Genomic DNA, 26,039 nt, shown 5'->3' with positions numbered 1-26,039 from the left:
GATCGCGGATACAAGCGGCAGAAATGAGATTCCTCCGCAGGGTGGCTGGGCGCTCCCTTAGAGACAGGGTGAGGAGCTCGGTCACACGGTAGGAGCTCGGAGTAGAGCCGCTGCTCCTCCATGTAGAGAGGAGCCAGTGGAGGTGGCTTGGGAATCTATTCCGAATGCCTCCTGGACACCTCCCTAGGCAGGTGTTCCGGGCACGTCCCACCGGGACGAGGCCCCGGGGAAGACCCAGGACACACTGGAGGGACTATGTCTCTCAGCTGGCCTGGGAACGCCTCGGGATCCTCCCAGAAGAGCTGGAGGAAGTGTGTGTGGAGAGGGAAGTCTGGGCCTCCCTGCTGAAACTGCTGCCTCCGCGACCCGGCCCCGGATAAAGCGGAAGAAAATGGATGGAACAAATGAACAATTGTGTGAAATACTCTTCCTTTATACTCTTAAAGTACATTTTTGAATGGTAACTTAAATACTTTTCTCATGTGATGTACTTTGATTTGAGTACCTTTTTACCTTTGTATCTTTTACTTGAGTAACATAACTGTGTACTTCATCCACTACTTATTATTATATGCACTTTTATTTCACTTTCATGTCTTTCCCAGCTCTTGGTTACTTCCTGGGCGACATCAAGGCGGTGCTGAATGGCTGTGAGAACCACTGGACACTGCAGGAGAGGGCTGCGTTCCCTCTGCTGTACCAGATGACCGTGTAAACATCCGCGTGGTGGCTGCGGGGCGGTGGGTCGCGTTCATGTACAGCTCGGTGCAGGGGCTCATGTTGGAGCTCGGGTTGGAGGGAGATGATGAGGCGCTGTACGTGTGGCTGCTCTGCGTCAAACACAGATTCCCCATAAAACTGACACCACAAGACTGGCACCAAGTGTGTCTGAGGAGGGACGTGGTGACCAGCTCCTTCAGCCTGGAGGTGAGAGGGAGACACTTCTGAAACACAGATACTAACTGCTGTGTTTCTGATAAGCATTGTGACTAGATTTGCAATTTGTTGTTTTAATAGGCCCAAATAATTGTTCAAAGTTCACTATAACAGGCTACATTTTGCAGCACGATATATCGCTAGAGAAATATCGTGACAAACGGTAATATTGAAACTACTTTATGCCACTGACACAAAACAAGATAATCCCAGCAAAGCAATTTTTAAAAAAGACCAGTATTTGAATTTTATTTTTATTTTTTATTTTTTGTATTAATTTCATTATTTAATTAAAGTCAGACAGTTAAGCATTTTTAAACACAAAACTGTACGTCCAAGACAGAAGACATAATGGGACAGTTTGTAGCTAAGACAAAGAAATAAATAAATATAATAAAATAAAAACATGAGTGAATGTGTGAGTGTGTGTGTTTGTGTGTTTGTAGGATGTGTGTGTGTATGTCTGTATTCATGTGTGTCGGGGTGTGTCTGTATGCAGGGGTGTGTCTGTGTGTGTATGTGTGTGTATGTATGTGGGTGTGTGTGTGTGGGTGTGTCTGTATGTGGGGGTGTGGGTGTGTGTGTATGTGTGTGTATGTGTGTGTGTGTGTCTGTATGTGTCTGTATGTATGTGTGTGTGGTGTGTGTGTGTGTCTGTATGTAGGGGTGTGTGTGTGTATGTGTAGCTAAAGCATGTTGAAATTGAAGGGGGGCGATAATACTGTGTCATTAAAAGGCCTAAGCTGCAACAAAGAAATAGCAGAATGAACCAATACATAGCTGTAGAAATGATTACCCTGTTCTCCAGAGTATAAGTCGCACCAGCCAAAAAATGCATAATAATGAAGAAAAAAATCACATCTGAGTATAAGTCGCACCCCCGGCCAAACTATGAACTGTTGGAAACTCGGCTCCAAAAATGATTGTTCCAGCTTTCATATAGTGAACGATAAGTCGATATTGTAATTATTGTGACAGGCCTATATATTACTTTACTATTACTATTTACTATTAACAAATAACAGATGAAAACAGCCATTCAAAACCCCAAATCACTATTTAAATGGAGGCAATTAGCAAACAGAAAACCTGGCAGTTTTTGAAGTAACTTACCACAATTTTACTCCACAAACAAAAAAAGACAGTGTGTACACAGATGTTCTTAAATGCAACTCTTGTGTTCATTTGTCAGATTATATTTCAGTTTTTTGTCAGTTCTTTAGGACGTGTTTAAGATGTGAACTTTGAACAGAATCTTATTAACTCACAAATCTAAACTCCAAATCATTCCGCTCTACCTGACTGAATCCAAACAGCTCATTGCCGTACTGTCCCATACACGTTCATATAGCATCTTTGTTTCTACCAGGTTGATAACGAGAAGGGGGGACACAGAGTGGTGATAGCTCAGGCCATCCCCTCGTACGGCTCCCTGTGGCTGGGCTGTGGGCAGAGGGACACGGCTGCTGCAGCTGCCCCGGGGTGGCTGGGGCTTTACCTGTTCAGAGTGTTTGCGCACCTGGACCAACACCAGCCCTGTGAGGACGGCTCTGATCGGCTGGTTGTCGGAATACTGGGGAGTGACCAGTCCCAAGGCCAGACAGAGGGACAATGATCTACCCTGTGGTGGCTGATAACCTTCTGTCTGAAACTGAGAATGCATCTCGGCTCAATTCTTCACAGGTAAAACATTGCAGATCAGCAGTGACTATACCTGGAGCTGTTTATTTGAATACAAGACACACTGACTTGCATACAGCGAGAGGATACATAGGCACTGTATATTTGAATGTAAATATATGTAAACTTATTCAAGGATGGCTCTGCAGGTGTCAGAGTTAGTGGGGCAGCTGGAAAGACTCTTCGATGGTCCCTCTGTTTCTCAGTCTATGGGGGAAAAGGCTATAAATATAATCAGCAACCTTATGGACGGAGATCCACAGGCTCTCGCTGCATCTGCGAACAGGTAAGAGGCAGAACTTAAAACATGTGTTAAGATAGTGATACACTGCAAGAAATAATATATATTTACCTTGTGTTGAGCAGCTTTTTACTACAGATCTAGGATTTCTTTACCTGTTTCACACATAGACTATATATAGAAATGGAGATAACTAACCCGCTTGCCGCCACGTTCCATGTAGGAAGTGAGTATGGGTGGGCTTCCGGCTCCATCGACTCTGGCTCCAGTTCACTTCATAACTTCTGCTGTCAGACTCGTCATTTTGTTCTTAAAATGTTCACATTAACCCCGCTTTACATGATCCTGATGTGGTTATTTCACTAATGTGTTCGTAAATCAAAATATGAACATTAATAATAGACAAATCAGGCACTTTCTTTTCCTGAGGTCACTGCCGTTGACGTTAGCAACAGGTTTGATTGACAGTGTTGCTAAGTGTCCGCTCTCTGCTAAAACAGCAGTGCAGGCAGAAAGGTGCGTTACCATCAACAGCTTTGCTCTGGCTCTTTGGTTGCTTTCATCCTCAGGTACTCAGATCAGATTTCTAAATATGGAACTTGGCTCTAAATTTACCTTTATTACTGCTCTAGCCTCGAGCTTCATTTCACTGGCGCCGAACACTATGGGTGACGTCAGACTTACTTAGTCCAGTTCTTTATACAGTCTATGGATTCAACGTATTTGACAACATTACTTTCAGAATAATGCAGTTTGTCCCTTCAGATGCTTCATTATGGCTCTTGTCTAAAAATGTTTCACAAATAGCTGTATTTACAATATTCTGCATGAAATGAAAGGTGTTTTCTTGAACTAGAAGAAATTATTCAAGTAGATCATTTTTGTAGTTGTAATAAATGTAATAAATTGTACATACAAATCAAACAGATTACAGTAACTAAAAAGATCATGCTTGAAAACAATACTCAAAAAAAGAAAATGAACTAAAGTTATAATGTAGATATTGCACCATTTGATAAAGTGTATTATTGTTTTAGGTTGGTTCGTTGCAAAAAAAAATGCAATCCTCTCTTCTACGTCTCTGGTTTTGGCCGTGCAGCCTGTGGACGGGACCCAGTTTGTTACAACAACGGCCAATATCTTCAGCACTAACAATGTTCAGGTAATTTATAGTTTCAAAAGCAAAATGAATATGAAAGAAGAAAGTGATTTTTAAAAATTATTTATTATTTCTTTACTACAAACATATCAACAACATCAGTGGCAAATGAAAACACATTACACAAATGTCTGGCAAACTGCTTATAAAGAAACAATTATCAAAGAACCAATTTGTGCTGGTTTAATTAATAAAAACCTACTTGCTGTTGCCACATTATTTGGACCTCTGAAATTTTGCTTAAACATGTAATTATACTTAAAATATTATAAAAGGCCAAAACTCAAAAATAACCTGTTAAATACACAATATAACATTACCTTTTGATTGTATTTATTTATTTATAATTACAGTACTAAAACTTAAAACAGTTGCAGTGAAAAGAAATGAAAATGATAGTGAAGTATGGATTAAAAAGGTAAAACAAATATCAAAATGGGCCAGAATCATTTCCGTGTGTGTTACTTCCAGATCAATGCGCGCAGAGCCAGGTCGACGAAAGCTCCTCTGGGCTCAGTGTTTTTACCTGCGTCCCTCACTGAAGGTCTGAGTCCAAAGGAGAAGCAGAGGGCCAACAGAGTGCAGTTCACTTTCTACACCAAGAGCACACTGTTTATGGTACTATACACCTATAACTATGTATTATCATATTACTGATTAGTTAGTGATGTGTGTGTAAAGGAGAACCATGTAACTTTTCTAATGGAGGGTCCACTACATACTTGTCTCCATGGAGAATGGGTGAGTGGTTGCTTGATGTAAAGAGCTTTGAGTGACTTGAAGGTGGAAAAATGCTATATAAAAATGTGACCGTTGAACATTACTATGAGCCTCTTCAAAAGATGTAACCTGTAACTTGGTCTGATTGTCTCCATGGATATACAAGAGGGTGCCATACTGTGAAACATTCCAACCAAAGCAATAACATGTCCATGGTAAATGCACTTTTAATGATACATTTATTGATGTTTTTATCTTTATTTTTTTCAGGATACAACACTAAATGACAAAACTACACTCAGTCCAGTTCTGGCCTCCAGTGTGGCCAATTTGTCCATAAGAAACCTCAGGGAAGACATTGAATTCACAATAAGAAATGTCAACCCCATAAAAGTAGGCAACATGTCACTGCATTGACTTGTATTTTAAAGGTAATAGATACATTTAATATAAACAATTTTCTCACCTGTTTGTAGATTAACCACTCCTCTGCGTGCGTGTTTTGGGACTTCACAGAAAATGGTAAGTATAGATAGACTCATTCTCCAGGACAAAGTCTGTACAAAAATGACACTTGCATGAGATGGCAGTAGCTCAGTAAGTATTTAGTGTGCTACATGTATTAGTACAGACAATATGTTGGTAGGGAGTTTCAATTTACATGAAAAATGTACCCATTTCACTTAGCCAAGCAACATATTAGCAATTTTTTTATCATTGCAAATGGGTCAGGGATTTCTTAGGAAAGTAATATACGCATGTCTAGTAATTTTACAACCAGATATTTAAAAAATGGCCTATTACATGCTTTTGTTGCTTTGTTCGTAGGTGGTAAGGGGGGCTGGAGCAATGTTGGTTGCCATGTTGTCCGCGTTACAGCTGACGACACAACATGTAGCTGCAACCACCTCACATCATTCGCAGTGCTTTTGGTACAAAGAAAAATCATATTAGTTTTAAATATGAACAAATTCATAGCTATCAATTTGCACGCTTAACAGCGGAATGTCTTTTACTTTCCAGGATTTGTCCAGACAGGGAATAACAGACCGTCAGCAGGCTCAGCTCCTCACTTTTATCACCTACATCGGCTGTGGAGTCTCTGCTGTGTTTTTGTCGGTCACCATTCTCACGTACCTCTTATTTGAGTAAGAAACATGTATTTTTGTCATATTTAACACTGAAATAAATAGTTGTTTTTATCTGTGTACCCTATCCAACAACAAGATGTAGAGAGATATTCTACAGTTCGACTGATTGACAATGCTACCTGTGCTCACTGGTTTGGATCGAAAACAACCTATTTCAATATGGGAGAATATTCACCTTATTCAGGAAGTTGCCGTGGGCGCTGCCATTGTCATTCGGGTTGTATTATTTTGCATGGGGCTGCTTATCTTCAACAATAAATACGTTTTATAGGGACTACAGAGCTATTTTAAAACCTCCCAGAGAATCAGTGCAGTGTTGAGTTGTTGGTCACATGAACATAGACCATTTTATGCAAATCGGCCTACTTCATATCATATTTTGGTAGTGAAACTTCTGTCAAATTCTCCATTGAAATGAATGGGATTACCACCACCACAGCTTTAGAACTACTTAGAGACAAAAGTGGGAGTGGTGGAATAAGGTCAATAATGGCTCATGAGAGCACAAGCCCAACAAAAGCTTGGCTGTTAAAGCCCATCTCCTTCCAGTGCAGGCTACTGTTGTTATGTCCTTGGGCAAGACACTTCACCCACCTTTCCCATAGTATATTATGAAAGTGGTGCGAGTGAGTGATTGGTAGTCGTCTGAGAGGTCATTTGGCATAGACTGATTACCACATCTCAGTCAATTTGTCTAGTCTAGTTATTATTAAGTTTTTATTAAGATAAATTTGACATTAATGTGTATATGTATGTTTGTCTTTCAGAAAATTATTGCGGGACATTCCAGCCAAGATCCTGGTTCAGCTCTGCATGTCTCTGCTTCTTCTAAACCTGGTGTTTTTGGTTGACGGCTGGTTGGCTCTCTTTAGCGCGAACGGACTATGTATTAGCACAGCCTTCTTTCTGCACTACTTCCTGTTGACATCGTTCACGTGGGCGGGGCTTGAGGCTCTGCACATGTACTTCAGTATAGTCCGTGTGTTCACTCCGTACTTCAGCAAATACATGACCAAGTTCTCCCTTATGGGCTGGGGTGAGTATGACTAGAAATCAACATGTCTTTGACAAAACCTACTGTCATATTTGCTGCTCATGTTATATCCCTGTGGACATATTCTTACTCTAGATACACAAATCCAAAAAATCATGTGGTGTGGTAGTTTTTAATTTTATTAGTTGATTCGTCATGGTTTGCCAAATGTGTGACTTGTTTATGAAGTCCCTCATTGAATTTAAACAGCCTAAATGTTAATACAAGAAGCCACGTTATACTAAACTTTTTTTTATCTACTGATACTAAAATATCAGATTACATTTCCTGATCACATACACTCTTATGTTTATGTTGCTATTTGCTCTGGATGCCACATAAAAATCTTTGCAGGGAGTTCCATTACTAACTTTATTTGGTTTTGTTGAATCATCACTTAAACTTCTACACTGCATACATCTGGTTTAGGTCAACCCCTAATGCCTCCTCATTTTGCAGGTATCCCTCTGATTGTGGTGGTCATTATAATCTCAGTGGACAAAAACAACTATGGCCTGATCTCATATGGAAGATACACAGATGGAACGTCAGATGATTTGTAAGTTTAATAAACAGTTTTCATTGTATTTGCCGTAAGACTAAGAATGTAGATTTTATAGCGAGATCTGGTGCAGCCAATGCAGAACTTAGCTGTAAGCTTGAAAATACAAAATCCATATAAACTGATGGAAATTAAATGTACAATAAAAATGCCATTTCATTTGTGTTTGCACAAGACATTATTTTTCATCAACAGTTATACAGTTTACATATGCATAGGGAATTCTAAAGGGAAAAAGCTTCTAACTGACTTTATGGTGCAATTTGATAAACATATGGTGCAAAATATAAAATAAACAGTATAAATGTATGTAAATTAAACATACCAACCATTGGGCTCTATACACAGCAGTGCACTGGCTGGCTCTCTGTGTTTCAATGCTTTGCTAGTTTAATGCTATTTAAAACATGAAATATAAAACTAAAAACCTATTAAAATTTAGTAAAGTCTAGTTTGTCTTTTGCCTTATTTTCATATTTACACTGCTTCAATTTAGCGTAAGGGTTACCATAGTGACAAAAAGGCAGTTACAGTGGGCTAATCATTTACCGTTGTGCACAGATCCAATTATCAATCTGTGTTTTAACCTTCGATGAGAGTGAATTCCTGGCTGTTAGTAATACGTTTACTATTCTTGTAGCTGTTGGCTGCGTAATGACTTGGTTTTCTACATTGGCGTTGTGGCCTACTTCCTCCTGATGTTCGTCTTTTGTCTGGTGATGTTTGTGGTGGTGATGGTCCAACTTGCCCGAATAAAGAGACAGAACCCCCAGAACCAGTCTCCAAACCGGGGGACCCTCTCAGACCTGCGCAGCATCTTTGGACTGGTCATCCTCCTGGGTCTTACCTGGGGATTTGCCCTGTTTGCCTGGGGACCACTCTACCTGCCTTTTGTCTATCTGTTTTGTATCTTCAACTCTCTACAAGGTCAGTGGGCTCACAAAAAATTTGGTATTTTGAGCTTTTATCCATTTAGCAGTGTCTGTACCTTTTGCATAATCAACATATTCAATACATTTATCCATCTATTTCATATTGATAAAAAAAATAAATTAAAAAACAATAATAAAATATAATAATAATAATAATAATAATAATAATAATAATAATAATAATAATAATAATAATAATAATAATAATAATAATAATATCTTCAAGTCTTCAAAATATTCCACATAACTGCAATCTGAAACCAAATATCTAAACATTTATAGCTGCAATAACAATAAAACATTTATGATTGAGGGTCTGCCATCTGTTTGTCCCCATACAAATGCTATTGCTTTGCCTGGAATGTTCCACAGGATGACATTAACATTTGTTAATTTTTAATAGCAAATGACCTTAAAAATTACCTTGTTACTGTTAGTATAGTTGCCTCTCCACAGATCTGACCTGTAGCCTTGCCTGGTGGTGCTGCCTGCTTTTGTCTCCATGGAGATAGATAAGTTCATCTTTATGGGGACCAACAGGTGGCACCTTTTAACCTTTAACCTTAAACGTAGTACTACAATCGCTGCTATTATGGTTAGAATCATGTGAAATATATAATGACATCTATTTCTCTTGACCCCACTGGATTAATATAAAACATTTTCATGATTTTCATATTTCATTTTCATTTTCTTGTACAGGTTTGTTTATCTTTGTGTTCCACTGTGCCATGAAAGAGAACGTCCAGAGACAGTGGAGGATGTATCTGTGCTGTGGTAGACTCAGGCTGCCTGAAAACTCCGGTATGTCTTTTAAAGCCAAGTACATGAATGAAAGTTTAATTCAGTTCTTGATTTCATAGGATGTTTATTTATTTAATTGTGATAATTTGGGTGAATCCATTTGTAAACTGTAATGTTGTTTTTTTAAGTCTTGTAGCACATCCAGCTTAATGTTGTTACGATACTAAAATTTCAATCTTTCAACTTTCAAATGTTATTACTAAAGAATAGACTTGAATTTTAAGAGCTTATTTTTAGACAATATTGTCATTTTCAAAACAAAATAATAATATTAGTTTATTACACCATGTGGTCTTACATTAGTTCTGATAAAAAAAAACAAAAAAAAAACGTTATGCTGTTTTTACAGTATCAGTACTTACTTAAAGAGTATTTAGTTTCAATATTATGTTTAGAAACGATTAGGGTTTCGTTTTTATACTTTTGACACCCCTAATCCAGCTATGGTAATTAGAAAATATAAACAACCAAAAACCTAAAACCCATTATAAAAACACTAACTCGTCTCTCCTATCTTGTTACACTAGACTGGAGTCGAACAGCGACCCACAACAACAAGTCCACATCCTATGGCATGATGTCGACCTCGGCAGCTCACCCCATCGTCAGCAACGCCTCCATCATCAGCGATGCCAACAGCAGCGGTAAAACACTACTGGTGCTTTTCAGAGTGCGATGATGTCATGCTCCTAGATGGGGCAAGAGCAGCTTTTTCCTATAAATTACATTGTACTTTGCCATGAAATATCCAAAAGATGAATTCAAAAATGTTGAACCTGATGATTTCTATTAATAACTAGACCCAAGAACTGAACAAAAAGTCTGTAATACAAATGTAAAAAGTCTGTATTCCAAAAAACTGTAGAAAAAAGTTAGGCTGCCACAAAGAATGAAATAAAATCCACTCCCCTAAACTTTATGTGCTTGCTAACCCAACGTAACTACAAGTAAATGACTGTAACATAATTCCTTATGTCTATCTTTCAGGCTCGGTGTTTACAGACAGTGGCATTTCTGACGGCTCAAACAGTGATGTGGTTTGGAATGAGCGCCACAGACTAAACATGACTCTACAAGGGTCCCTCTGACATCGGCTACTCACCACAACTATAATGCACATAGTAACACATGGACTATAGAGGTAAAGAGCCGCTCATCTCATTCAAACACACAGTATTTAACATTAAGGACACTTAGCAAGCCTTTTAGGAAGAGGTTTGGAAGGTCAAAGAAGTTTCAATAAAAAGTTCACGTGAAGCTTAAAATAATTATGGAATATCAGAATAAAACATGACATTTTGAATCTTAAAGCTGCACTATGTAACTTTTGTTGCAGAGGGCCTGCCACTTGCTGGTCATCATGGAAATGTTTGTCTGTTTTACAATAGAGGACTGAACTTCTCTGTCATATTTATATAATTACAGGTGATTTCATTGCTAAAATATCTTGAAAAACAAGATCAGTCTGACATGTGACTTGGCCTTGTGCTGCCACTTGCTTGTCTCCATGGAGATAAGTATGGAATGTTCCAGGAAATTAGTAAAAGTAAGACATCTCCATGGAGACAAACAAGTGGCAGACCCTCCACCAGAAAAGTTACGTAGTGTTTTTTTTTTTTTTTTTCAGTTCTTTTTATTTGAGTTTTTCTTTAAAACAAATGTAAAACAAAAGCAATGTACAAAGTAAATACATAAAAAAAAAAAAAGTAAAAGTAAAAAGTAAAATTAAATAAGTAAAATAATTAATAAAAATAATAAAATAATAAAATAAAAACAGGGGAGGGGGCGGGGTTCAGGTAGCATATTCTATACCTGCATATTCACCTGTCTATCCTGTCTATCACAGTACTCCAGAAACCCATCCCATGTCAGGTGGAAAGTGTCCACTTTCCCTCTAAGTTCAAATTTAATTTTTTCTAGCTGGACATGTTTCAATATATCATACAACAGATTAGTATAGGCTGGAGGGTTTTTTTGTTTCCAGTTCAACAGAATAAGTCTCCTAGCCAATAATGTCACAAATTTGACAAATGTTTTTTGTTCATTCCGGAGGTTTGCACCAGCTGGGGGTACACCAAACAATGCCAGCACAGGGTCAGGATCTAACTGAAGTTGACAAACGTCAGACATCATGCGGAATATTTTTGTCCAATAGAGGGACATTTCTGGACAACTCCAAAAAGTATGAGCCAGTGAGGCTTGGCCCTGCCCACAGCGCCAAAGTTACATAGTGTTTTTTTAATGTAAAATTACTTGATGTTTTTGAAACTATGAAAAAGACTGAATTACATGTGAATATGTGAAATCCTGTATATTATTATTGCTTGTATACTTGTAAAAAGACTAATAATTTATGACGTGTGCACTTTTTGCATCAACAGTAGAATAGTGTATTTTAAATACTGTTTATACATTGTTTTCATAATGTTGTGTTTTATGGTGGTTAGCACATTTTGCACTGTGTAGAGATTTGTTTCTAATGACGTATCAGTTGAACTAATTCACTATAACTAAGTCAGTGTTCAGTGCTGTGTCAGTAATGCCTAAAATGTATAGTCATTTATCCTTAAATCTTGAGAAACTAAAACATGCTTTCTGTGTGTCAGGACTTCTGTCTGACACACAGACATTTCAGTGTTGAGATGTTTTCTGCACACGATAAAGCAGAAGTAGGTGGTTTGAGACAAACTGTAAACATGTTAAGTACAATGTAGAATTAACGTTGGAATAACACTCTCTTTATATATATGTTTGTATTATTTGGCCTTACCCCTCCTGAGCTCTGCAGAAGTCTTGAGTTAATTAAAACAAATTGGTTCTAAATTATTCATTGTTTAAATGGAAAAAAATAAAATAAAACTTCAGCTAAATGTCTTTTTGTTTTGGTCCTTTTTGATTCAGATGGACATGGGTAGATACTTCATTAATGTTTACTTTTCATAATGTTTGTTTTGTTTAACATACAATGCTTTGTGCAAGGCGTCAAAGCTCTCTGTAATTGCATTGGTCTAATTTTGTGGATTTAACAATCTTCCACCAGAGGGGAGTGTTGCTCCACTAAAATGGGAGGCCAACAATAATTTATATCAAACGTTTTACTCAAGATATTTAGGGACATTTTAATTTTACATGAAGACCATATGCCAATTGAAACAATTAATATTTGCTATAAGATTATAATGTAATTCACGTATTTTTTTTCTTATTTATTAGTTATTATTTAGTTTTGCCAGGACACATGTAAGGGCGTACTGTGAGTACCATGGATCTATTAAAAAAAGGAGGTACACACAACTGTAACCAGCAGCTTTTCTTTGCAGAGTTAGACTCATTTAATGTATAAAGTTAGATCTGGTTCAGTCGAGCTCTTTTTGCTCTGTGGAATATAGTTTAATGATCTTTAGTACTTTACATTACTTAGACAGGTTATTGTAGATAGATTTGGTGGTAAAATGTCTAGCCCTATAATAAACTGCCTTTATGCAGTGGCACGAGGTAAGTGTAAATGTAACATTCATTTAGCTCCTGGCACGTGGAGCTTTCTTCCCTGGTTGAATGTTGCCTATTGTTTATGTAATGTGTGACATTTAAGTCTGTTGACATGTCCTCATCAACATTTCTGTTTGTAGTGCTTAAAGCCACAGCATGCCAATTTTCAGGGAAATAACAGACAAAAATATATGTATATACATATTTTAGTCTATTAATTTATTATTATTATTATTATTTATTTTTATTTTATTTATTTATTTTTTTGACTGTGTGAAAAACTGAAAAACATTCGTATTTACTTTGAGTGGGCTTGCATTTTTACAAACTTTTATTGTTTCTGTGGACACCCTTTGGCTATAATATTTCGTAGGACAGCATAAAATCTGTATTCTCCAAGGAGAATATTCTTAAGTATGGTTTTAACTTGGGGCAGGTGCAAAGAGATCTGGGTGGCAGTCGAAGGCGGTGGCCTCGACGACTGGTTCTGGGGACATGGAATGTCACCTCGCTGGGGGGTAAGGAGCCTGAGCTTGTGCAGGAGGTTGAGCGTTACTGACTAGATATAGTCGGCCTCACCTCCACGCACAGTTTGGGCTGTGGAAACCAACTTCTTGAGAGGGGCTGGACTCTCCATTTCTCTGGCGTTGCCCACGAGGATCGGCGGCGAGCTGGTGTGGGCTTGCTCATTGCCCCACAGCTCAGCCGCCACGTGTTGGAGTTCACCCCGGTGAACGAGAGGGTTGCATCCCTGCGCCTTTGGGTCAGGGACAGGTCTCACTGTTGTGTCGGCCTACGGGCCAAACAGCATTGCAGAGTACCCGGCCTTCTTGGAGTCCCTGGGAGGGGTACTAGACAGTGCACCAACCAGGAGTTCAGTTGTTCTCTTGGGGGACTTCAACGCCCATGTGGGTAATGACAGTGACACTTGGAGGGGCGTGATCAGGAGGAATGGCCTCCCCGATCTGAACCCGAGCAGTGTTTTATTATTGGACTTCTGTGCTAGCCACAGTTTGTCTAGCACACCCTAGGTCAGAGGTCGATGATTGCCTTTGTTGTCGTGTCATCTAATCTCTGGCCGTGTGTCTTGGATACTTGGGTGAAGAGATGGGCAGAGTGGAAACCGCTGGATTCGCTGGCGGAGGAGGAAGCCAGACAGACTGGGCAGGTCCAAGCGCATCGTGAGGGTCTGCTGGGAATGTCTGGCGGAGCCCTCTGTCAGGGGGGTCTTCAAATCACGCCTCCGGGAGAGCTTCTCCCTGATCCCAGGGGAGGCTGGGGACATAGACTCCGAGTAGGCCACCTCCACCTCTGTTGTCAATGTGCCTGCTCGTAGCTGTGGTCACAAGGTCTGCGGTGCTTGTCGCAGCAGCAACTCTCGAACCCGGTGGTGGACACTGGAAGTAAGGGATGCTGTCAGGCTGAAGAAGGAGTCCTATTGAGCCTTGTCGTGGGACTCCTGAGGCAGCTGATGAGTACCAGCGGGTCAAGCGTGCCGCAGCTCGTGCAGTCGCAGAGGCAAAAACTCGGGGTTGGGAGGAGTTCGGGAGCCCACGGAGGAGGACTATAGGGCACCTCAAAGAAATTATGGCAAACTGTCTGATGCCTCAGGAGGAGGAAGCACTGCTTTACACAGTTTACAGTGCGAGTGGAGAGCTGCTGACATCTACTGGGAATGTTGTCGGGCGGTGGAAGGAATACTTTGAGGATCTCTTCAATCCCACCGCTGCGTCTTCCGAGGAGGAAGCAGTGGCTGGGGCCCCGGAGGTGGACTGGTCCATCACCCTGGCTGAAGTCACCGAGGTGGTTGGCAAGCTCCTCGGTGACAAGGCTCCGGGGGTGGACGAAATCCATCCCGAGTACCTCGAGTCTCTGGATGTTGTGGGGCTGTCTTGGCTGACACGTCTCTGCAACATCGTGTGACGTCGGGGACAGTGCCACTGGATTGCTAGACCGGGGTGGTGGTCCCTCTGTATAAGAAGGAGGACCGGAGGGTGTGTTCCAATTACAGGGGAATCACACTCCTCAGCCTTCCTGGTAAGGTCTACTCCAGAGTACTGGAGAGGAGAAGCCGACCGATAGTCGAACCTCGGATTCAGGAGGAGCAGTGTGGTTTCCCGGTCGCGGAACACTGGACCAGCTCTATACTCTCCATCGGGTCCTCGAGGGTTCATGGGCATTTGCCCAACCAGTCCACATGTGTTTTGTGGATCTGGGGAAGGCATTCAAACGTGTCCCTCGTGGTGTCCTTTGTGGGATGCGCTGGGAGTATGGAGTCCGGAGCCCTTTGCTAAGGGCTGTCCGGTCTGCAATTAATTGTTTGTGGCTTTTTTTAATAATTATAATTATTGCATCAGATTATAATCGCCTTTACGGCACCAGACTGCCCCATGTTTCCAGTTTCAACACAATGTTTAGATGTTAGTTCTAGTGTTTGCCCACAAGGGGGCCCTCTATCATAGCAATGACACTTGTTAGCTTCTGTGCCTATTCTGATTTGGGGATGGTTCTTCACCACCATCAGTCACATCATGGCTCATGGGCAGTGGATCTGGATCCCAATGATGGTGCACATTTATATTCTCCACTCAAAAAGGTGAAGTCTGATGTCTGGAATTATTATGGCTTTGAAAAATAAGACCAACAAGCCACCAATCTGCAGAGCCTGCCGCAAAAAGTTGCGGCCCTGAAGCCAAACACCAGTAACTTTCATGCACATTTGTAAGACGACCATCCTGCATTGTTTGACAAACTTGAGCCAAAAATAACCATTGTAAGCAACATTCCATGTGAAATAAACTATTAAATGTAGTTTGTGTTAGATTTGTATGAATAATGGTACGTGTTTGTGTCGATTTTGCTGTCATTAGGTCAGCGCTTGCTAAAGAGCATTTTGCACAGCTGATGGCTGTGATGCCAGCATATCCTTTATCATATCCTTTTTCTGGGAGCTCTCTCAGGTTGGTCCATGTATTTTTTATAGTTCAGAGTTATATAATTGACACATTTATTATTCATTCATTGTTAATTTCGCTTAAAAAAAGGTAATCGCTCAGGCACAAATTGTACAGTAATTGATGTTTTATTGACTTTTAAAAAAACTGTAAACCTTGATTTAATGATTAACATGATTTTGTCAAACTAATCATGAGCCTAAATTTTAATATCATCCCATCCCTAGGTGGGACATCCCTCAGCCGTCCACCAACCATCCACCACTCCATCCACCACTCCATCCATCTGGACCATCCAGGGTTGCACGGCACTCATCAGTGAACAAGAACATTAGTGTTCATGTATTTCTAGGCCCACTTGTCTGGCAGAAACCTTCCTCATTGTGCCTTTATCTGCACAAATCCGTGTGTGATCTGAATCAGCTACAAATCAAGTACAAATAACAATCTTCCTGAAGATGTGAGACAGGCCTCTACTTTGACATTGTGCATGACTGAAAGGTTTTTATTCTGCACTCTTCTGTTTTAACGTTAATTTTATGATAATTATTTGTGATTATTTATGTTTGGATTTGTGTGATTTTAATGTCTTTCTTATTCTATAAAGCATTTTGAAATACTTTGTGTACAAATTGTGCTATACAAATACACTTGCCTTGCCTTGCCTACAAATATGATGATCACACTTAGGTTTTCGTGAAACAGCTAAGGTTTTCATACCTTGTCCAAGGTATTCAACTATTTCATGCTTTTCAGCACTTGAGAGAGATCCTTTTTCTTTCCCATATTGCTTGAAAATGGTGGTCTGCTTAATAATGTGGAACGTCCTCCTCAAGTTGTGTTTCCTTTAATTGAACTTACCTGGCACATGTGGCTGAGATGGATTTATTGACCAAAAGAGCCCTGAGATGCCATCCATGAGTTTCACTGGAAAACAAAAACATTTACCTTCATGACTCTATAACACGATTTGCATAATAATTTGGAACACAGTGTATTGTAATGTTGACGACATCCTTTTGTGCACTCCTACTGAGGAGCAGTGTAAACGTGACACAGTGTCACTCCTGAAACACCTCCATGCTGATGGCCACAAGGATAGCCTTTACAAATTCCAATTTGTTAAAGAGGAAGTCGCCTTCCTGAGTCACGTGATCTCTGCAAAAGGCAAAAGTATTTCTATCAAAAGCGCTGCAGCCATCCAAAACATTCCAAAGCTAACAAACTAAAAAACAGCTCATGTCATTGATTGTCTGAGTGCACTCATCCATGGTCAGCATCTACGCACACAAAACACAAAATAACTTGGACGGAGGCCGCAGAAAAATCTTTGTGACATGAAACTAGCCTTACAGACATCTCCCACTCTGGGTCTACCCGACTCGACTCCACCTTTCACTCAGTCAGTGACGAACGTGACAGATGTATGGTTTCTGTTCTCCTTCTGATGCACCCTACAGGCCTGTCACTTGCTTTTCTGCTAAGATTGACCCTGTTACTGTTGATCTGCCCCATTGTTTACGTGCTGTTGCAGCAGCTGAGAAGACTGTTCTGGCATCACCTGACCTCACCCTGTTGGTACCACATGCTGTTTCTCTGATCTTCTTGAACAGAAGACTTCTCACTTCACACTGCTTGAGGTACAATACAGTTCTTTTAGAACATTTTGCCAAATGTCAAAGTTCAAAGGTGTACTCAACTAAACCCCACAACTCTGTTACCCATCGAAGGGGATGGCAAGCCACACTGCTGTGTGTCAGGGATAGATTTGGTATGTGCTTCTGGCTTTGACCTGCGGAAGTGCCTCTAACTAACCCTGATTTGTTTTTCTATGTAGATGGTGTTGAGGAATTCAGCCTTTTCCTCTTGTGTTCATTAGTTTCTGGTAAGACTAAGATTAACCTTGAACCAGAGATAAAATTCAAAGAAGAATTTACTCCATCAACCAGTGAAGAGCAATACTTGTACACGGAGTCTCTGCAACTGACATTCCCAGGCAGAGACTGAATGTTTACGCCTATACAATGAGTTTTTATACGCATACTATAGTGGCAGGCAACCATGTTTCAGACTTACTGCTCTTCGTTGGTGCACCGGCCAGGCCTCTTGGCAGGTTGCACAGTCTTATCAGACTGTGACGAGCATCCTTGTTCTGATTGCTGAAGCATAATTTGCTGACTTAACCAGGGTGATGAGTCATGAGTCAGCACAAGCCTATCAATAAGTCATTGCCCTGCTTGGTTATTTGATTAGATAGATGTAGAATATCTTGTACATGTCCTGAACATGTATCTGCGTCACACAGCTGTAATCTAGTCCTCGTCTTCACGTGAGCACTGGTACAATAATGAACTATAGCAATACAATAACAAACTATGGCAGTGGTTATGCAGAATAGCTGAGCACAGTTATTTATCCTAACAATGGTTCTGCATCCCGAGACTCAAACACTGGCAGAAATAGGACAGGGTCTCCGGTGTGTTTTCCGACCACGACACAGTGGTTTTGGGACCCCAGCCCTCCCACTTTTCTGCATAAACTGTGGAATTGGTGGCACTAACTAAAACTTGTGAATTTGCAGCTGGACAATCTGTGACCATCTACACCGACTCACGTTATGCTTTTTGTGTGTGCCATGATTGGGCGGATCTGTGGAGACACTGCAAGTTTTTGAAATCTAAACCTATTTTAAATAATCTACAGGTTGCTGACCTCCTGGAGGCAATTCTACTGCCATCTGAAACTGCTATTTGCAAATATCAAGCTCACACTTATCTCACTGATCCTACTTCTTTAGGTAAGAGGCGAGCAGATGCAGCTGTGAAGGCTGCTTCTTATCCGACTCTCTGTGTGTTGCCTCCTCACTCACTAATGTTGACATTTCTTCATCCTTATCAGCGATGCAGAGCTTCTCAACACCCTCTGAAATTGTGCTGTGGTCTAAATGAAGCAGTGAGGCTGTGAAGCACGAGGGCAAGTTAAAGCTGCCCTGCCAAAGGCAGCTGAGGCAGTCCCCACGACATCAAAGTGGGAGACTCGGTCCAGGCACAGGCACTCGCAGCACTGGGCGAGGCCGTATGAGGTTCTCCTCATCACTGATACCACTGTGAATGTTACACAGTGAGGCACCTGGATTCACGCATCCCACTGCCGGGCATCCCACTGCCGGATTGTCCCTCCTCTGCTCAAAGGAACCCTCAACCCTGATGAGGGCTGCATCACCGCTCTCAAGCAACAAGGGGTACGCTTAAACTCTACTCCCACCTCTGCTTCTACACAACAAGGGGTACGCGTAGATGCTGCTCCCTCCTCTGTTCCCGAGCAACAAGGGGTAGGGTCTAACGCTGCCTCCACCCTACGGCCGGTGAAGGGACATGCTGGTCTAACGCTGTCCCAACACTGATGGGCCAGACCCTTTGGCAGGTCTGGTGGGTTCCAGCGAACATAAGCCACGAGGAAGAGTGGTAAACAAAACTGATTGATTCTCATTGTTAATTTTTAAGTAAAGATTTGAATTGAGTTGATTAAAAATAACTGTGATTTATTATTATCAAGAGAGGTGTAAGGTATTTTGTATCAGTGCAGCTCTACATCAAACTGTTACCTTGATTTACTAACGCTAAGGTAAATGACACGTGCCACCAGGGGGCTGCAGACCTATGGAATGCACCGGAACTCATGAAGATGTTGTGCAGACCAGTGTGGATCTTACAAAGGCGCTGTGCAGACCAGAAGAAGCACACACACACACACACACACACAAACACATTGGGAGACACTATAAAAACTGTCACCAGGCACGTCTCAGGGCGTTCCACCTGTCCTTTCCAGAGAGTCAGTTGCTTCATTGTTCATTTTACCTGTGTGGAACTCACTAAACCCTTTTGACTTTATGTTTCAGTCTCTTGTTCCTCTTGTATTGTTATGGATCTCTTTAACCCAACCTTCGTAATACCACCTCTTGTTATGCACGGGTTTATCTCTTGTTGGCTGCGTAGAGCGGCCTTGAGCCACTTGGACTAGACTAAACTGGTACTTTTGTTTTGATGGTATAAATACACTATATGTTCATTTGTGAGCTGAGGGCGAGACAACACTATTAGGGACATCAGCTCTTTGGTTTATTGACTCATTTGTGCACAATTATCAGACTCTCTGATTCAAGACAACTTCTCTGTTGATTTTATACTTTTTAAAGGTTTTGTTATTAGAAATTCCACAACAGTTTCTTGCAGCTCTTTCAGACATGATTTAGTTTGTCTTATTTTTCTTTCTGTCCATTGAAATTCCAGATTTTGTATTTTATTTAATGTTTTGTCAGTTACTTTTACTTGAGTAGTCATTTTCTCAAATACTTTTCTACTCTTACCACTACTTCTACTTGAGTAATATTATTTTGAAGTAATGTTACTCTTACTTACATATTTTGGATACTCTACACCTCTGCCCACGTGTGACTAGATGAAAACTTCCAGCGTGTCATTTGGCCTTAGAAACAGGCTGAGGACCTCGGTCACACAGGAGGAGCTCAGAGTAGATCTCCCACATCGAGAGGAGCTGAAGTGGCATCTGTTCAGGATGGATCCTCAGCTTTCCCCCTTTTTAAGCGAGAGGGAAAGTTTCATGCACGTATTTGAGTGTGTGCCATGAGAGTGGAAGAGAGAGAGAGAGAGAGAGAGAGAGAGAGAGAGAGAGAGAGAGAGAGAGAGAGAGAGAGAGAGAGAGAGAGAGAGAGAGAGAGAGAGAGAGAGAGAGAGAGAGAGAGAGAGAGAGAGAGAGAGAGAGAGAGAGAGAGAGAGAGAGAGAGAGAGAGAGAGAGAATATAATGGATATAAACTATACACATTTCAAACTAGAAATGTAGTTGTTGGTCAACCGTGGCTCCACAAACATAACAATATTACATAAGATGCTTTAGTTTAAAGTGAGTAGGCTCAGTCATTACACAGATATTAAGCACAAACATTTATTTTCTTAACAGTACAATATATTATAACAGAATCTCATTCTCATTTTGAACAGTTCACACTCTTTCCAACCTATTGCTCTTCTGAGTGAGTTCTCATATTTTCAGAACACTGCTGTAGGTAAATCGTTTATTACGGACAGAACAGCTGTAAGGCTTGTCTCCTGTGTGTGTTCATGTGTTTTATGAGATTTTTCTTATCAGTAAATGCTTTCTCACAGACAGAACAGCTGTAAGGCTTGTCTCCTGTGTGTCTTCTCATGTGTTTTCTGAGATTACTGTTTGTAGTAAATGCTTTCTCACAGACAAAACAGCTGTAAGGCTTGTCTCCTGTGTGTGTTCTCATGTGTTCTGTGAGAGTATACCTTTGAGTAAATGCTTTCTCACAGACAGAACAGCTGTAAGGCTTCTCTCCTGTGTGTGTTCTCATGTGTTTTCTGAGAGAACTCTTTTGAGTAAATTCTTTTTCACAAATAGAACAACTGTAAGGATGGACGTCGGCGTGTGTTCTCATGTGGCCTGTGAGATGACTCTTTCGAGTAAATGCTTTCTCACAGACAGAACAGCTGTAAGGCTTCTCTCCTGTGTGTGTTCTCATGTGGTCTGTGAGAGTACGCTTATGAGGAAATGCTTTCTCACAGACAGAACAGCTGCAAGGTTTCTCACATCTGTGAAGTCTAAAGAGTCTTTTTAAATTGCCTTTTAAGTCAAATCTCTTTTTACCAATAGAGCACTGGTGTTTTTCCCCTGCAGCTCCTTCGGGTGTTCCTAACATGTCCCCATTGTCCACAGTGGCTCTGGTCTCTGGTGCAGACTTGTATTTGGGGGAAAGACCTGAGTTTGGTACAGTGGTGCTTTTTGCTCTGATCTGAACTTGGTTGTGGTGGTCTCCATCTGCCTCTGTCTCCACCTGTTCAGCTGAAAAGTCAACTGGAGCACGCCAGTCTTCATCACTGTCAATGTCAGAAGAGTGCTCCGTGTTTCCTTCAGTCTCGGGGTGGAAAAGTGTCTCTGAGCTGATGTCCTCTCCCTGCGTGTCCTCTCTGTGATTAGTTTCTTTTCGTTGAGGCAGTGAGGACTCTTCTGTCTTCACATAACCATCATTGGACTCAGGGACAGACCTGAATAAAATCAAATTAAATTTACATAAATCAAAAACAGAAAGTTTGGAACAACTGTCCTCTGAGGACAAGTCAGTCTCTGTGTCTACATAAAGTATTCTTACGTATAAAACCTGCTAACCCTGTACATGGGATTCAATCAGCACTTTATACTTCTGGCTATTCTTAAATGTCCCTGAATTCAGACGTATTTTTAATCAGATCATATTTTAAAATAAATCATATTGAAAGTGATGGGACTCACATGTGCAGCTCTTCTTCCTCCTGTTTGGCGTGCTCTTCTTCTGTCTCCTCTTTAATCTGGGGAGTCTCTGGGATTTTCTGTTTCAGAGCGAGACCAGGACTAAGAAAGGACATGTGGACACCTGCAGGAGACAATGGGCAAACAAAGATGAGGATTACACATATTACACATAATAGTGATGGATCCAGCAACAGCTTATAGAGCTTATAGAGCAAAGCCCCGATGTGCGTGTTGCTTTAAGAATAAGTCTGCTATTGCTGCTGTTTCACTCGTCTCCGACTCGCCAAACTGTGTTTAAAAGCATCTGCATCTGTTAATGGGGTGAATCACTGTTAAAAAAAAAAGAGAAAATTACCCTTCCAAAAAACAAAACAAAAAAACTTCCCCTTCGACGTCAACAAAATGGAGGCCGAGAGAAAAAGAAAAAAATTCTGCTGTGTGGGATCATTTTGACCCTTAACAGCAAATAAGGTAACTATTTCCTTGTTTCCACTTATCCGCTATCAGAACTTTAAAAAAAACAACAACAACAAAAAAAAAAAACAGTATAAATTATTTCATTTTATGCAGGTTAAGTGCCACATCTGTTCAACAGAGCTGTCATAGATCAATAAAAGCACCTCCTCAGTGCTCAGGCATTACAGAACAAAGCATGAAAATGAGGTAAACAGACATTGAACAGCTCCTTCATAATTGCTATATTAATATGTGTTTTATTATTTTATTATTTTTGAACATCAAGCCTTTAGCTAGTTTAGATATCTTTGCAATTTCCATGTACCCCAGCTTCATCAGTGCCCTGTAAGCGTGTATTTTCAAAAGCTGGGGAAATGACATTTAAATTGGTAAATTACATTCCCAACACTTTCACTTTCATTTTCACATAAGATATAAAATATTACCATAGGAAATAAAATAACTTAAATAATATTCTGTATACAAGTATGACTAGGTCATTGAATCAGTGTGTCTTGCAAGTCTCTAAGTTGCCTGATGATGATGATGACACGCTGCACTCCTGTACCAGCACACTCCAAACAAAGCACCCACAGGCTCTCTTCCTGATCTCTGGAGACTTCAACCATGCATCTCCTGTACCTGTTCTGCCCACATACACTCAGTATCTCACCTGCCCCACAAGAGACAATAAAACATTGGATTTATTTTTTGCCAATGCTGGGGAGGCCTATTCTTCATCCCCACTGCCTCCCCTGGGTAGAGCTGACCACAACATTCTCCATCTTGAGCCTGTGTACCAGCCCATTGTGCACAGACAGCCTGTGGTGTTCCGTGTGGTGAGGAAGTGGACTGCTGAGAGTGAGGATTCTCTGAGAGACTGCTTTGACACCACAGTGTGGACAGAGCTCTGTGACCCACATGAAGAGAACATCAATGCAATGACTGATTGCATCACAGACTACATAAACTTCTGTTTTGAAAACGTCATCCCCTCCCCGACGGTGCGGTGTTTTCCGAACAACGTGGATTAACCCTGACATAAAAGCTCTGCTGAAGGAGAAGAAGAGAGCTTTTAGGTAGGGGACCAAGGAGGAGCTGAAGGCTGCACAGAAGACGCTAAGGACAAAAAATCAGGACAAGCCAAGCCAGCCAAAAGAGAAGGATGGAGCAAAAGCTACAGGAGAAGAACATCCAGGGGGTGTGGATAAGTCTCAAGACTATCTCAGGCTTCAAAGCACCTCCTGCCCAGATGGAGGGGGACCTGCAGTGGGTGAATGACCTCAATTCTCACTTCCTGAGATTTGATCAATCACCCACCCCTCCCCCCACCCAGCTGCCTGCTCTCCCCTCCCCAGCTGGACAATGGGGAACTCCTACACCTCTTCATACCTCTGCCTCTGCTCTTCAGCCCACCACTACACATGGACTCACCCATCCCCCCAGTCTGCCACTGTCATTTTTTACAGCCCAGGTGAGACTGGAGCTCAAGAAGATCAGACCCAGGAAGGCAGCAGGACCAGATGGCATCAGCTCCAGGCTCCTTAAGTCCTGTGCAGATGAACTGTGCGGAGTTATGCACTGTGAGGATTCTCTTCTTTGACTTCTCCAGTGCTTTCAACACCATCCAGCCACTGCTTCTGAGGGACAAGCTGGAGACCGCCAGGGTGGACTGTGACCTGGCAGACTGGATCCTGGACTATCTCACAAACCAGCCCCAGTTTGCTTGTCATGAGATCAGACACGCAGTTCTTGGCTCTCACAGTGTGGGGGTGCCCCAGGGCACTGTCCTCGCACCCTTTCTTTTCACCCTCAACACTGCAGACTTCAGAAACAACACGGACAGCTGCGTCCTGCAGAAGCTCTCTGATGACTGCCATCATTGGCCTCATCAAGGATGACAATGATGTGGAGTACAGAGGACGAACACAGTGGACTGGTGTCAGCAGAACCACCTCATCATCAGTGCAGGGAAGACCAAGGAGATGGTGGTGGGCTTCCGCAGACGCCACTCTACTGCCCCCTCAGTGAACATTCAGGGAAGGGACATTGAGAGAGTGGACTCATACAAGTACCTGGGTGTTCATCTGAACAACAAACTGGACTGGACTCACAACACAGACGCACTGTACGGGAAGGGCCAGAGCAGGCTCTATCTCCTGAGGAGACTCAGGTCTTTTGGAGTGAGAGGGCCACTCCTGAAGACCTTCTATGACTCTGTGGTGGCATCAGCCATCCTGTACGGTGTGGTCTGTTGGAACAGCAGCATCACAAAGAAGGAGAGGAAGAAGCTGGACAAGGTCATCAAGAAGTCCAACTCTGTCCTGGGCTGTCCTCTGGACTCAGTGCAGGAGGTCATTTCTATGCTAGGCCATGAGTCTCACCCCCTGCAGGATGCTCTGTCTGTCCTGGAGAGCAGCTTCAGTGACAGAGTGATTCACCCTAGCTGTGTGAAGGAGAGGATTCACAGGTCTTTCCTTCCTGCTGCTGTCAGACTGTACAACGATCGCTATTAACACTGAACATGTGTCATTCAACTATACCCATGTGCAATACTGAATACCATGTAAATCTACTGAAGTCACTTTACTGAAATTTATTCTGTTCATATGATGCACTGTCTCTGTCAAGTCTATTTTTATTAGAGTCTATTTTTTAATTATTTTAAGCTATTATCTATTATCTTCCAATTCAATCCAATCCAACTTTATTTCTAATGCACTTTAAAAACAACAGAGTTGACCAGAGTGCAGTACACAACAGACATTTTAAAAATACAGATAAATGACAGACATACAAATAACTACAAACTGTACACTATAAAAGTCAGCATATTAATTAAAAGCTAAAGAGAAAAAGTGTGTTTTAAGAGCTGATTTAAAAGTACAAAGTGACTCAGCCTGTCTAAGGTGGAGGGGCAACGAGTTCCACAGTTTGGGACCAGCCACAGAGAAGTCAGGGTCCCCTCGAAGTTTCCTCCTCATTTTTGGGACCACTAAAAGTGAATGATCTGCAGACCTGAGTGAGCGAGCAGGAGCATAGGGTTGAAGCAGGTCGGACAGATATTGTGGAGCGAGGCAGTGGAGGCATTTAAAGACAAACAAAAGGATTTTAAAATCAATTCAATAAGAGAGAGGGAGATAATGTAGGGACATCAAAACGGGTGTAATGTGTTCCCGTTTTTTGTACCAGTTAAAAGGCGAGCAGCTGCGTTTTGAACAAGTTGAAGCCGTGCAAGAGAAGTTTGGTTAATCCATCCATCCATCCATTTTCTTCCGCTTATCCGGGGCCGGGTCGTGGGGGCAGCAGTCTAAGCAGGGACTCCCAGACTTCCCTCACCCCGGACACGTCCTCCAGCTCCTCCGGTGGGACCCCAAGGCGTTCCCAGGCCAGCCGAGAGACATAGTCCCTCCAGCGTGTCCTGGGTCTTCCCCGGGGCCTCCTCCCGGTGGGACATGCCCAGAACACCTCCCTAGGGAGGCGTCCAGGAGGCATCCTGAGCAGATGCCCGAGCCACCTCAGCTGGTTCCTCTCAACGTGTAGGAGCAGCGGCTCTACTCCGAGCTCCTCCCGTGTGACCGAGCTCCTCAC

The 26,039-nt window shown here is 41.7% G+C and overlaps 1 protein-coding gene across 1 annotated transcript; it reads left to right on the top strand.

Moving 5' to 3' along the window:
* Positions 1–2,753: 2,753 nt before the first annotated feature.
* On the top strand, positions 2,754–10,726 carry adgrg2a (adhesion G protein-coupled receptor G2a). The gene is made up of 14 exons (XM_055230266.1): positions 2,754–2,902; positions 3,895–3,898; positions 3,957–4,019; positions 4,488–4,634; positions 5,007–5,129; positions 5,213–5,258; positions 5,565–5,668; positions 5,760–5,884; positions 6,655–6,923; positions 7,380–7,479; positions 8,123–8,409; positions 9,117–9,218; positions 9,746–9,862; positions 10,206–10,726. Exons 1-14 carry the CDS (start codon positions 2,754–2,756, stop codon positions 10,304–10,306), a joined length of 1,737 nt encoding a protein of 578 aa, XP_055086241.1. The 3' UTR covers positions 10,307–10,726.
* Positions 10,727–26,039: the final 15,313 nt, after the last annotated feature.

This window comes from Periophthalmus magnuspinnatus, chromosome 20 (assembly GCF_009829125.3).
Source record: "Periophthalmus magnuspinnatus isolate fPerMag1 chromosome 20, fPerMag1.2.pri, whole genome shotgun sequence".
NCBI classification, from domain to species: Eukaryota; Metazoa; Chordata; class Actinopteri; order Gobiiformes; family Gobiidae; genus Periophthalmus; species Periophthalmus magnuspinnatus.
The sequence above is the reverse complement of the archived record's forward strand: the minus strand, read 5'-3'. Positions and strand labels throughout refer to the sequence as shown.